At 42.1% G+C, this 14,093-nt stretch overlaps 1 protein-coding gene across 4 annotated transcripts in view; it reads right to left on the reverse strand.

Moving 5' to 3' along the window:
- Nucleotides 1-6,012: 6,012 nt before the first annotated feature.
- The window catches only part of PLXNB2 (plexin B2), a 267,942-nt gene continuing 259,861 nt past the window's right edge, over nucleotides 6,013-14,093 (reverse strand). For all 4 annotated transcript variants that reach the window (XM_056339913.1, XM_056339914.1, XM_056339912.1 and 1 more), the window contains 4 exons: nucleotides 13,691-13,755; nucleotides 12,881-12,956; nucleotides 10,821-10,895; nucleotides 6,013-7,890 (listed from right to left, as the gene is read on the reverse strand). In XM_056339913.1, coding sequence (XP_056195888.1) covers nucleotides 7,786-7,890; nucleotides 10,821-10,895; nucleotides 12,881-12,956; nucleotides 13,691-13,755 — 321 coding nt within the window. In that variant the 3' untranslated portion in view covers nucleotides 6,013-7,785. The remainder of the gene's footprint in view (nucleotides 7,891-10,820; nucleotides 10,896-12,880; nucleotides 12,957-13,690; nucleotides 13,756-14,093) is intronic.

Consider the following 14,093-nt stretch of genomic DNA (forward strand, 5'->3'; position numbering starts at 1 on the left):
GCTGGGCCACGTTTGACCGAAGTCTGCTTGTTATGCCACGCACACGGCCAGTCACACGGATGCAGTTTTGCTGTTTCAGTGCTGGAACAGACTTGGTTGAGTAATGGGGCCCACACAACGCCCTGGTGCAGTTCGTGTCAGGCTCAGATCCTTGGCAATGGAAAGAGGATGGAGATCTTGGAAGCACGTTCCCTGTTTGCCGTCTGATGACTGTTCCACCTGAGAGTTACCCTGACTCTTGGTTCCTGCATGTCAGCAAGGCAGAAAATGGTGCATTCACCGTGGTCCCACCTGGGGAGAACGTTCCTGGGGGTTACACTTGCAGCAGCCATTGCTCTGAGCAGCATTTTCTGGCTTTGAGGGCTACATGCCTATGGAGGCAGCCACCTCCTCCCTCAAAGTCTGGCAAGGCTCAGCGATCTGATTCTCTCCTTTGCCCTGCACCTCAGGCCTTGCAGTGAACTCATCTGTCCTTGGGTTTGTCACCTGCTGGAGAGAGGCTAAAACCAGCATCCTTTCCCAGCAGGTGGTTAGCAGAAACTTTTGGCTGAGGGCATGCCAGTTGGTCACCAACAGCAGTGGAACAAATCTTATGATCAGATCAGAGAGCAGTTTTGAGCTAAGGAGGAGCTAACCAAAGCCCAGGCTGGAATTTGTTAGGTTCAGTCAATTCCCCAGAAAACCGCCTCAGCCATGAGGACAACCAACCAGCGAACCTGGGCTGGCCTGGCAAGCAGGGCATGGCCACGGCTGGCAGACCAGCGCCAGGGGACTGCACCCAGGGCAGAGCCTGGTGGCCCAGCGGCGATCCTGAAGCTTGCCCCAAGCAGCACACGGGTGCGGGGCCACACAGAGAAATCGCTTAAGAGTTTAAAATGAATAATTCAGCACTCCTTTGATTTGTGCGTTTTAACTACTGCAGAATGAGTGTCCTGCCACATGACTTCAACCTTGAAATGAAGTACAAATAGATGTGATTCAGATTCTAAATATTTAAAGCTGGAATCTAATCTTAGATACATTGTGTATGCTGTCATCTCAAAAACCCCTTAAAGAGAGACAATGATGGACAGCAGAGATTGAAATGAAATTCCAGCTCTGTATTAAAAACCTGGCCCTGCTAATTCACATGAATGATTAACCACAAAGAAACTTAAGTAAGTCTGTGAGTTGCAGCAGCGCTGAAGTGGTCTTTCTCATCACTGTCTTGGTTAACTTCAGAAATGAATAGTCCAAAACCACCTCACAGGGAAAGGACGTCACCTCCCCTTTCCCCTCTTTTCTCTCAGAGATGCAGCTAAACTATTAACGTTTTCCAGTTAAATGGCAAGCAAAATGTTTCTAATCTTTCTTTCACTGGAAAGAAAGATAAAATCACAACCGTAACCTAAATCAAAAGCTATAATAGCACTTGGGCAGTTACAGGCTCTCACTATAGATAGCCAGGTCAAAGCAATCAGCATATGAATCTTCACACAGCGTGAGCAAAAACAACTCAATACAGCTCTCTATCAAATATTATTGTAAGAGGAGTAAGTGCACCAGGGTATGACCCTATTAAACACCAAACCTGTAGCTTCAAACCAGCACAAAACCCAGATGGATGATCTCATCTCGAGCAGCAATGTGCCAGAATACAAATAGAGGGTTGCAAATCCTTCCAGTGCACAAAGAAAGCAAAGTAAGACCGTGTTAAAAGAGAGGGTGGAATACATACTGACGGCTGAGCAGAATGAAGGATGCTAGACCTGCTGCTGCTGAAACTGATGGTGGCCTTTCCGTTCCCTTAGCTGGACTTTAAGGCCTCATTATGGGACTTCTGGATATTGTAACCATATAGAAACCTCACAACACAAACTTTAGTCCACCAAAAGCAGCAACAAGGCTGAACACCCACCTCAAGCAAAGAAGATGTGGCTATTTAGCCTCATCTCAAGGCTAAATGATATTATCGTCTGTGCTGCTTTCTAGTTCGGGGCTAACAGTGCAGCTACCAGTCCAGGGTGGAGCGTGCTGCAGACTTTAGGTGGAGCTTAGATCAACTCAGACGGGCCATTCATACGTTAGATATGAATAGTTTTGAGCATAACCAGTGGGTGTTCATTAACAAAGAAAACATGACTTATTTTAAACAGATGGAAATGTTTTGTATTTCAGTAAGGCTATCTGCTCTAGCATCAAAAAATCCACTTCTATCATTTTCCTGAGCTGAACCTGGGAGGGCCTGAGTGCCCATGGGCGTTTTGGGGATGAAAAGTGCATGACTAATCCAGACAGCGATTGTTTCCTTCCTTGGGCTTACAGAGGAATGTAGTGTTGTGGTCCAGCAACTGCTACCAAAGCACAAGGTGAAAACTCACACAAGAAGGATCACATGAAGGAGGACAAGGAAACTGGCCAGATCCACAATAACAAATTTCCAAATAACATCCTGGAGGCAGTTTTACGATTGTGAGCATTGCCATGGACCCAGATGCAGCTGCAGGAAACATGGATTTTGGTTTGGTTTATATCCCATGGATTGGCATCCAGGCGCTGCAACTAGCAAGTATGATCTCTTACTGAATAGGAGCATAGCCACAGGAGAGGGAAGATTAAGGGTATCAAAGGAATACATTTTTCATTTCACTCCTTTCTTATTACAGTAGATTAAAAGAAAAAAAAGAGAGTTTTGTTCAACATTCAGTTTTGAGGAGAATTAAATAAGCCAAAAACATTGTTCAGAATTAGAGCACTGAATAAAGAATTTCAAAAACACAGTGTGTGGTTCATGGTGGGATTTTTATCTCCTTTTAAGACGAGCCATACACAGCTGTACAAGAGCTATTGTCCTCTGTCCCACTGAAGAAATAGTTTCTTTCTGAAGTGTTCAATCTGTTAAGATACATAGGTGCTTTAAAAGCTCAAAAAAAGAAGGAAAGCACTCAAACTCTTCTGGTTCAAATGGCAATTATCTGAAAAGCAGCAAAGAAACAGGAATATATGGGTAAATGAAATAGCTTTTGATTGCCTCGCTATGAACGATAGTAGGATTTGTCCTCTTTGGGAACAACATGCAGCAGCAAGCAGGATGCACCAGCAAGATGTAAGTCAGCCCTGAATGACTGGTACAACAGCAGTGATCTTCCATAGCACGGATAGCTATTACAAGCCTGCACAGGAGAAGCCACTTCCCTCTCTAATGGATGGACAAATGCTGCTTGTCACTGAGCCATAAGGGGACACAATTTGAAGAAAACAAAACTCTTAAAAACTTCCTGACAACTGTGGGTCTGCAGTGTCTCTTGTCCTTCTTTTCTGCAGGGACGGTCAAACACTAACACTTCCACCATCATTTTTAGGCCCCATCAAGACAAAGGCAAACGAAAGAGGAAAGCTGAAAGACCAACTCTCATTTACAATTCCACCTTTCAAATTCATCATTCAGCAACTGAAGGAGGTTTTCTCAAAGTAAAAAAGACAGAAACACAGATTTCATAAGCACAGAGCCTGAGAAAACAGAATTACCGATCATTTTAGCTTGTGTGCTGCTGTCGTTTGTTCTCCAGGGAATCTTGTGCTCCAGGCGATCTGGCAAAGAAGACGTTTGAGATGAGAGGAGCTTGTGTAATGGAGAACCTGGAAAGCTTCAGGCACTGAGCTTGACTGTTTTGAGCTGGGAATGAGGGATGAAAGCACGTCACAAGGACCACGGTGCTGAGATTTCCAGTGCAAAAACTCCAGGGACTCAGAGTGCCAGATTTCAACCCCTCCGAGTGTAAAGCAGAACGACACAGGACTGGAGCCAGTGGTTGGTAGAAAAGCGGCGGTCAGACATCCTCCTCTAAACTGCTGAAACTGACTGTCTCATTGCTCTGACGGGTTATCTCTAGACAGAGAAAGAAAAAACAAACAAACAAACAACTTCCCCCATAAGCTTTTTCTAAGAGAAAAACAACAGACCTGGAAAAAGTCTTAAAAGAAGGCAATCTGTGCTCAAGATCAAATTCCTTAGAGTGGAAGTCCTCAGAGAACTGTTACACCACGTGCTTAGGTGCAGACGGGAAACCTGACTAGAACCTTAATTTATCAGGGTGAACTGAGGTGCTGCAGCCATAGGAAGCGTGTGAGAAAGGGGGTTCCTCATCACATTCAAAGGGTTTTCTTAGGCCATGCAGGTACCTACTACCAGGGCACACTGTGCCTGAAAATTGTTTGCGTTACTAACAAGGCCTGAGAACTTGGAACACTAAAGGACTGGCCACAAAATCTCATCAGTCCTGCTAAATCTAGGGCAGCTGAATATCAGGCTTAGAGCCATTGCAAGTCTTTACGCAGCTGGCTAAAAATCCTCCCACATTATGACAGTCTGGGAATTTGTGAATTTATGAATTCCAGTTCGAGTTTCTGAATCCCCTGTATGTTTTTGTTTACAGTGATGGCTCTGCTGGTCTTCAAAAGGTTGCTAGAAAGGCCAGCTTTAGTGAGTGTGTGTGGACACAGCTCAGGCTGAGCAGGGTGAGAAACATGCCCAACACAGCAGCCTGCAGAAGGGGGAGGCTCAAGTACGGCTGTAACAGACTGATCAGAGAAACCATCTTGAGGAAGCACTACGCCTGACATACGCACGCTAGCCGAGGTCCCCTCCACCCATAACCACTTGCTTATAAATCTATAGCATCTCTATAGAGAACGGCAAGAAGATCTAGTAAGGTGTCACAGGGAGACCTGGCACTAAGGAATAGAGAGCAAATCCCTGGCAAAACCCCCAATTTCTGTTCGGTTGGGTGAGTTACTCCATATGAGGCAGGCAGGGGACGGCACCTTTCCCCGTCATCTGAGGTCTCCACTTGCTTGTTTGCTGGTGAGGAGACAAGCAAACCCTTTGGAGAGGTTGAAATCAGCAATGGGATTCAGACCTGCTGGTGCTGGTCAACAGCCTGCACCCACCACTGACCCACAGCTGGGAGATGTCCAAGCAGGGGAGCTTTGCTCATGGCTGCTGCTACGGAGTAGAGTGGCTCCTATTGTGCAGAGAGAAGATTCTCGCGCTCAAAGAAAGAAGTGCCCCTTAGAGGGGTTGCAGAGGAGATGAAAAGGAGGGAGACCCCCAGTGAGCTTTTTTCTTTTATCTTGCAGATGAACCAGCTGGCAGTAGCAGTAGAAACCAAAGGAGGAGCATGAAGCCTTTAAGAATCAATTGCTAAATGTAGGGAAAACTGAAGCCAAAACCTAGGCCTGGACAAAATAGAGCACCAGAGTGGAAAAACAAGCGCTGGAGGAGCTTAGCCAAAAGGGGAAAGAATAAAATAACCCAGCTCAGTTTGTCAATTCAAATCCCAACTCTGTGCTTTCAGGAGAGGAGACTTACAGAAGCTGAAGAACTGGCATTAAGTCTCCTTTGTAGCTGCAGCTGCTCACAGTTATCTGCCTCCGTGTTCCCTGGCAGACGGCACTGCAGCGCCGAAAGTTTGCAGATTTCCCAGGAAGGTAAGACAAGGCACCAAAGAGTGACCAGCGGATCCATTGCGAACACGCACACGCCAGCAGACACACACGCTTGCCTAACAGGTAAGAAAGATCCTGCGACAGCACTGCCACGGCCCGCGGCAGCTTACGATTGCCTGCAGCTGCTCTGCATCAAGTCACTGATGGCGGGGGGCACGCAGTGCTCCCTCTGAAAGCCCTACTTGCTCAAGCAAGGCTTTCTCATCTCTCTGGGGAGATGCTGCTGAGCCGTACTTTAATTGGCTTTCTGGTCCCAAGATGGATTTTTATCGGGCAAGAAGACCTCGCTACGGGATGTTGCACTACATCCTCCCTTCTCAAGAGTACTCTCATTTTTCAGAGCAAATGCCCATAAAAAGGGCATGATGTCAGGCGCAGCATCTGCAGGATGTGCTGTGCTCCTCCATTACCGACCGCAGACTGATGGATGCTGCTGCTGCGCTGTCACCCCTGGCGGAAGCAATACAAACCCCTTTTAACATCCACCCCGCCCCCCAGTTTCAGTAAAGACCCCGTGACACTTGGTGGAAAAAAAACCAACATTGTATTTGATTTACAATTAACAGGATTTACAAATAATGACAAAGTAACAGATTAGCCATGAAATTAGGATGCTTTTGTTGACGAAGGAGTAGCTGGCAAAGCACCTTGATGTAGAAGTCGTGTACCTCAGTCCTAAACGGTGTAAAATAACTTATAGCCCGGGCAGGTTGAGGAATGATTATACACAATGCAACAAGTTGAGTACAAAACAAACCGCAAAAACCCTCCAGCCTATTACTGGGTAGGAAACCAGTTCTGGTGAGGCTTTTGATTTTCAGAAACTGAAGGAAAGGCCCACTGACACATACTAGGAAATTTTCAAAAAGGGGGAAAAAAAATAACAATCAATAAACCGTGTGACAACCTACTGGGCAGGCAGAATGGGCGGCAGACATTGCATTAGCTCGCTGAGAATCAGCAGAGTCCGGGTGCTCGGCAGGACAATGCACGGAGGAGTACAGATGGCAGCGCTTCATTAAAATGCTACTTTACTGCCAAAGACTTGCAAGACAAAGAGGAATAAAGTTCTCTGATGTGCAATACAGCAATGTAAGAAGACGTACCTAACTTTTTGATTTGTACGGAGCTTACCTATATTGTAAACACACACTTTCTGACAAGATATTTCAATTTTCTTTGTTATGGGTTATGGTGTGTATTTAATCAAATGCAGCATTCCAAGGCTCAAAACTGACTGAGTGGTTTTCAATAGACGGGTATATGAATTTTCCAATATCATACTAGTATTTTACATCACAAATACAATAAAAACAAGTGATGGTATTTCTAGGACAGTTCCAAGATTCAAATTAAAAAATCATCAGAACCATTCTAAAATAAGATATTATACATAATCAAATCATGTTAAACAGCACACTCTCGGCAAGCAGCTAATTACAAGCATTCTGCTGGTCATGTTTTTCACACAAAAGTCATTCAATAGCACATAAATATTTCTTTTTCTGATCTGCTTCTTTTTACAAAACCATTCATCAGATTCACAGAATTAGTACAAGTAAGGCACATTAGCATATATCATAAAACTCACAATAATAACAAAGAGTTGTAAATTTTTAAGGACTAATTCCTTCTTTGCAGTGATTTCTGAAACGAATGAGACTTTATCAGTAGAACCCTCCTACACTGACATTACTCTTATTTCCATTGCAGCCAACTGTGGTGGGTGCAATACTGTGCATCACCATGGACATAAATAATTAAATTAAGAACCGTGTGTGGTAGCAAATCCCATTTTCAGATCTTCCAGAGAAATCAGACATGTTGTTCACAACGTTCCTTATGAGCATAGACTAAATTTTAGAGCTATATGGAAATCAATTTCCAGTTATCAAAATAAAAGGGGATATTGCATGTGTCTCTGAGTATGTTACTGTTTTCTTAGTACAAATATTGCTTAATGTAGAAAGGATGCTATAGTATAATGAATCCTAAATGCTGATGTCTCAGATTCTACTAAATTAAACGAACTATAGGTTTTCCTTCTTCCACCCCCCACCCTGCCCCCAACCAAAGGACTCTCCTTCCCACAGAAGATTCATTTACACACAACACAGCTTTTAATTAGAAGCATAATTTACAGTAAAAATTCTTTACATTACACCTCTGCTATCAAAAAAACATGAAATATTTCATTTAAAGTTGTAATTATACATTAAAAAATAGAACACTATTTCCTTAACAGGAAGAATGAATTTGAACATCTTCAGATCAGATTTCTTTATTGCGGCTTTTGAGTCAAAGGTCAGTCACTTTATTCTCTAACGCAGCTGCTATTTGCTGTAAACGGAAGGCAAGCTGCATTTTTTGTGCAGCTGGATCCTCTTCAAGTGCATTTATAATCTGGAGAAATAAACACAGAATGTTTAGAATCATTTAGCTTAAAATATATGACATAGTTCCCGGACCAAGTGTTTGATACTACTTCGGTTGTATAGAGTCTTCTGCATTCTCTCTGTATCAAAGATAAAGTCCATTTAGTAGGACACACATTCTATTTTTACACAAAGGCAATAAAAATGATCGTCTCCGTTACTTTATCTAAGTTGCTGTAATGTTTCCCATTATGCTGGGATTCAAGCAAATTAATAGGTAGCACTTTATCTTGTGAAATATTACATTCCAAGATGGAGCAGGCAGGGGGAAAAGCGTCTTTATAGCTATTTAAGAAACAGCACTTTCACTTGCGTTGCACCCTACAAGGCTGAAGGGTCGTTTATCAGCAGTAGTTAAGCTGCATCTGCTTTGGTTACGCGAAGCTCCTGGGTGGTCCACGCACTGGCATAAGGTAGGGCAACGCAAGGTCTCTTGTGTCTATAGGCAATGCAGGGAAGAAAGTGGTCTGGCCACAGCGTCAGGGGGCTGCCGGCAGCTCCCCTTGGCTCTCGCCAAGAAATGCTGTGACTCTGACCCGGTACCACGTAGCTCAGGAAGCAATGAGCTCATCAGAGGAGCCCCCCAGCGTCCTGCATGCAGCCTCAGCTGTACGGAGTATATATAAGAAGGTATGACTCTATGACACGAGGGATTTGAAAACAAGAGCTAGAAAAGGTCAACTGTTATGAGAAGGCTCTTCTTCAAATAGAGTTTTTTAGGGCTTCTCAAGATCAAATTTCAAAGGTTTCAAAAGGTTTTAATTTCCATCATCCTTTAGGAAAACTTTTCCACCAACTATTAGATTTCACCATTAGAAGAATGTATTACAAGGCAAAACCGTTCCTTTTCTAGAACTGGCTTTATTAATTTAAGTCAGACACTGTAATCAAGCCAAAACCTTTAGCTCTGTTTAAATACCGTATAAATGTGCAAGTACAAGAACCAGAGAAACAGAGTTTGCCTGTCGCTACCTGTGAATCTCACTACTTCTTGCACATCATTGACAGTGGAGATTAATGCAGTCAGTATCAATCAAACCAATAATTTAACTTTGAAGGGCTGGTATAGCATTTGAGTCTCAAACACAGGAGCAAATCTGTTTAGAAATAATTATTTTAATGGATTTGGTTTTAGAGCATGAAAACTTTTTTACAAGACAGAGTTAATAAACACTTAGTAAAGTATTTAAGTTTGGGTTAATTTAATTTGATATTGTTCCCTTAATTTAAACAATTACATCTATCTGTAACTCCTCAAATCTAGACTAAATAATTCATGATTATCTCTGCTGGTGACTATATCCTTCATATAAATGTGGACAATTAGAATGTACCCACTTAGTCATTGTCAAGCCCTGCAGAGATACAGAAGGTACAGCGCATGCCGGGAACCACTGCATCAGTAATAAGGACAAGGGCAGCTGCAAAATGTTCCAATTTATGCAAATTAAAACATTTTCACGGAAAATAAATAACCTTGATTAATTTTACTGAATGGTTCTTGACAGATTATCTCCATAACTCTGAATTAGCAGCCTTTTCATCAGATGCACCTTGTTGTTACACAGTGATGTACGTGAAAGGAAGAGCGGCAGCTATGCACTGGGTTTTGGTGGCCTGCCACTAATGAAGTCCCACAGACCGGTGACTCCACCTGTGCCTGTCACCAAACATGAAACCATGAGTGGAAGCAGGACACAGGAGTGTGGAAGAATCAGGGCTTTACGGTCCCTCTATCAGGCAGGACCCCTGAGTGTTTCTGGAAGAGGGCAGGCCATGGATACATGGGGGAAGGTGCTGAAAGCAGCTCGGTTTGCACTGGGGACGAGGGGCGAGGAAACCAACGCCGTTGGGTTGGCCTGCATTCCTCTGGCCGCTTCCCCTACTGACCCTCATTGCAAGACTTCTCGGGGCGGTTTGATTTTCCCTGCTTACATCTGTTTGAAAGCTGCGACAGGCTGGCTGCTCCTGTATAAAGCAGCTGCAGTGAAGCTGAGGATGAGACTCACTGCCTTAGCGCTAAATGTAAGTGAAAACGCGAACTGTGCTGAGGTGCAAGACAAACCAAAGAGAGCTCACATGTGCTGCACTCCTTTTTGATTCAGCATCTGTTCTTACTTGCTTTGATTTAATTCTGAGAGTTTTCTGGAAGCATTCATTTCCATGGAAACCTTTGAATAAAAGTTTCCTTCTCTCTTTTTGTTTTCAGATTAAGTTTGGAGAGCCATAGCCACAGCCCAGCTACACTGGTATATTCTTTGTCCCTCTTTCCACAGGGCGTGAAAAACTTAAGAAACATTTTGGATGGCATCTGTAAGCCTGCTTTTGAATCAAGCTATATTCAACAGTTACTCTACTTCGCTTTACCTTGGGCAGGCACTTCATTTGGCACGGCAAAACAGGGACAGTAGCATGCATGGAAGTTTTAAGTGCATCTAACTAATAAAAAAGTCATGGCAGCCCCCATTCCTACAGGCAAAAAAAGTTTAATGGATTCTTCCTAATAAAACCCCCCCGCTGGCTTGAAACCTGATATAGCTCTGATGATTACTTTTTGCTTAGTGACATTCTTATGTCCTAATTCTTAGGAATTAGGGTGGTAGAACTGAAGAGAAACGATTTTTAAATCCATTTCTCTTCCAGATCTTGTTAAACTATCACTTTTAAACTGTCACAAAACTAGACAGCCCATAATGAAATTGTTCATTTACAACAACACACCCTTGACCAGTGTAATTGCCAAGCAAAGTGTGTAACTTCGAAATCTGAGCTTTCTGTTCAGCGTTGCTTTGAGCTGGTTACCCAGGGAATTCCAGAAGTCATTCCCTTAGACTGATGTTAGCCTTCATAACCTTTTAGCATTGATATTAAAAAATGAAAACAACAGCCGCAACTTACCTCATCATAGTATTTGTTAGTATACTGGTAGAGTTGGTGTAGAGCCACAAGTGTATTTAAGGAATCGGTATGTGCCTGTTAACACAAGCAGGCAGCAAACATGTCAAAATATGATCACAGACAGCTGAAAGTTATGCGCATGCACAACTGTTGGATACAATTTACAAGATTTCCAAATGCAAGGTCCGTACCCTGTAACTTTTGCTAAATGACAGTTGAGGCAGAAAAAAGGGGTGAGAAACTTTTGTTTGGTGATTTTTAGATCAAGGCTTTCCCACTGGTGTTTTTCCACCCTGCCTACAACTCTAACACTGGAGATGGAAAATATTTTGACCTCTGAACAATAAACCGTAGACTACAGAAGAAACATCTGTTAGCAACATGGGTATATATAACTAAAGCATTTACTTTGTTAAATCTACGTATTGCTGAGATATTAAAGCATTGATTCTGTCACTGTCATGGTTGTTTGAAATCCTTTCTCCAGCTCTTTGAAATTATTCACACATCACTACAGCAAAGGTGTAACGCGTCAGGATCGTGAGCACATATACGTTTGGAAAAAGCCATCTGAATCATGAAGATGGAAAGCAGGGTCGGGCGAGAGAGGGAGACAGACACAAAGGACTTTAAATGAAGCAGGAAATAATCCTTCCGTCACCCCTTCCTCCCTCCCCCCAACATTTACCTTATTCAGTGAATGTTCTCTACCTGTCTAAACAGGTGTTTTTCATTCAAATGTATAGGATTCAAACTTCTAGCTATGCCTTTAGTCTTTTAAGTCAGTTAAGAAAATTAAGAATTGCAAAATATTGATACTGGTGTAAATGATTACCCAAGGCCTAAAGCAGCAGAGAAACATCCGTCTTTCCTTGCTCTATAAAAGTCACTTCTAGAGCTGATCAAAATTTGCTATGTTCGATCACCCCTTCCATATTAATTTTTATCATAATTTATAATGTAAATAGAAAGGATCAACATATTCTGCTAATGTTAAAACATTCTACTGAATTTACTTCTAATCAGCAAATCTTTTAAACTTATATACATCTCAATTTGTGCAATAAATAAAGTGAACTGGAAAATTAAATGTCACTGCAGATGAGTTTTGTAGTGAATGACTGAAAATAGAAATACTCTCATGAGGATGTTGATCTGCAAGATGTTAGGTCTTAAGGGCACTGAAATAAACAAACTCCAAAAAATTCCCAAACATCCTCCTCACGCTACAGCACTTCAACTAAATTAAGCAAATGAGCAAACCAGCCAGTAAGTACACTGTCTTTTTGCTCAGGCTAAACATCTTTTAAGACTAGTGAGAGCCTCTCCTGGTTCTCCAAGTTAAATTGAGTGCTTCAAAGGCATAAGCCTCCTCTAGCTAAGCCGAGCTGCAGAGCAGACAGGCTCTTTCAAGGCTGAAGCAGATTTTGCAGTGTCTTTGCTCCACCTGTCTCCAGCCACAGTCCCCAGCTATCAACCACACCCCTCTGCTCTTCTCCATGACAGGTAACCCCCGATAACCTATAAATGCAAAAAGAAAAAGTGCCACTGAGCGAGCACACGGTGAGCTTCTGACATGCAGTGTAAAGCGGAAGTATTGCCCTTGTACAGACAGGGCTAAACCAGGCTATGTTTGGTGTATAGGCCTCCTCTTTCATTTCTGGAATCTAGTTTTTGCTGTGGTATCACTCTGAATTTAGTCATTATTTCTCATCAATATGATCAATGCTAAAAATCCTCTATATGCTGTGGAGAGGAAAAACAATTAGAGTGCTGTAATTTTTCTGCAATGGATGTGAAAAAATCTGAATATTTTGCTCTGGGACCTACATCATCACTCAGATAATTAGTGATGATGACCACTCTTGGTTCCAATCAGTAATCAATATTTCAAAGGGCTAAAAGGCACGACTACACTCAACAGGAATATTTCATAGATTTATGAATATCTCATTTGATGTTTGCACATACAAAACCCCCCTTGTTGAGTCAGAAAGAGAAGACAAAGAAACACTGTGCTAGTTCCAATTTCAGGACAAGAAAATGGAATTTATTCTTACCCTAGAAATCTCTGCTAGGTGGGTATTCATATCTTGGTCACTAACTGGCACCATCTGACGAATACCTTTGTAGTAACTGAAACAGATGAAAACAGACTTTCAATTAGGTGAATGAAATACAGTGTGTTTTTTCAGTAATTCTGTCTTTCAATTTTGCAATTACTTTAAATATGCCTCCTAATAATGCAGGAGATGCTCTACCACAACAGACCAATGATTCCTTTAGAAATCCTGCCTTCCAACAGTCATCAGTATGTTCACAACAGAGGCAAATCATACCTGACTGTACAGGGCCATACCACAGGAAAGAAATATATTTACAATTGCAGCTGATGATTACTTTAGGCCTTCAAACTTCTGAAGTCATCAGCTAGCAAGAGTTTTGTCCTGTGGCAGATCTTCTGCAGTATTCACAGAATTGCCAATTATGTAAATGAATAAAGTTCAGAGATGGAAATAAAAAATGTGTGTGTAAAAATGTTTCCAGGCTTTGATCTCTACTGAGTTATGGAAGTGCAGCGCTGGTTAGACATATCGTATGGGCAACAACAACCACTGCAGAAAACAGCATCATATTTTGTTCTGAATAAATCTATCCATCCATCTGCACAGATACAAACACGCACTGGGTCATAACGCTGCTCTGTTTCAACCTTGCCAACACTACCACCAAGGGAGTGTTGTAACATTCAGGTGTAAAATGTTTAACATTTGGCAGTTGACTTTGACTATCTCAGCATTCGCTTTTCCTCTTACACAGGCTTAGAGCCCTAAAAACACTGAATAAGGATGAAAAGAGTCTATACTTACTCTTCCACCATTTTCTTATAATTAGAGATCTCTTTCGCATAAAGTAATTTATTACTTGGAGAATCCTGAAAAATATATCATAGAGAGAAACTTGGCTGATTTATGAACACCTCTAGGAAGCAAAAGAAAGTAAAACCCTCAAGATCAAGCCTTTATATTCATATGCGCTTGAGCTTTACAGATATTAACATCTGGATGCTTATTAACATTGGTGGGATTATTTGTCCTAAAAGGACAAAGTTTACACACCGCATTACTGTTGAGGGTTACAAATATATTAATGCAAGATGATACTAAACTATTGGTGGACATGAAATCATCAGTATTTGAATTTGCCTTTTATAAAAGCAGTTGCTATTTTCTCCTTTTTGTAAATATTAATTGGCAAACTACATAGTAATGC

This window comes from Falco biarmicus, chromosome 5, assembly GCF_023638135.1.
Source record: "Falco biarmicus isolate bFalBia1 chromosome 5, bFalBia1.pri, whole genome shotgun sequence".
Taxonomy (NCBI): domain Eukaryota; kingdom Metazoa; phylum Chordata; class Aves; order Falconiformes; family Falconidae; genus Falco; species Falco biarmicus.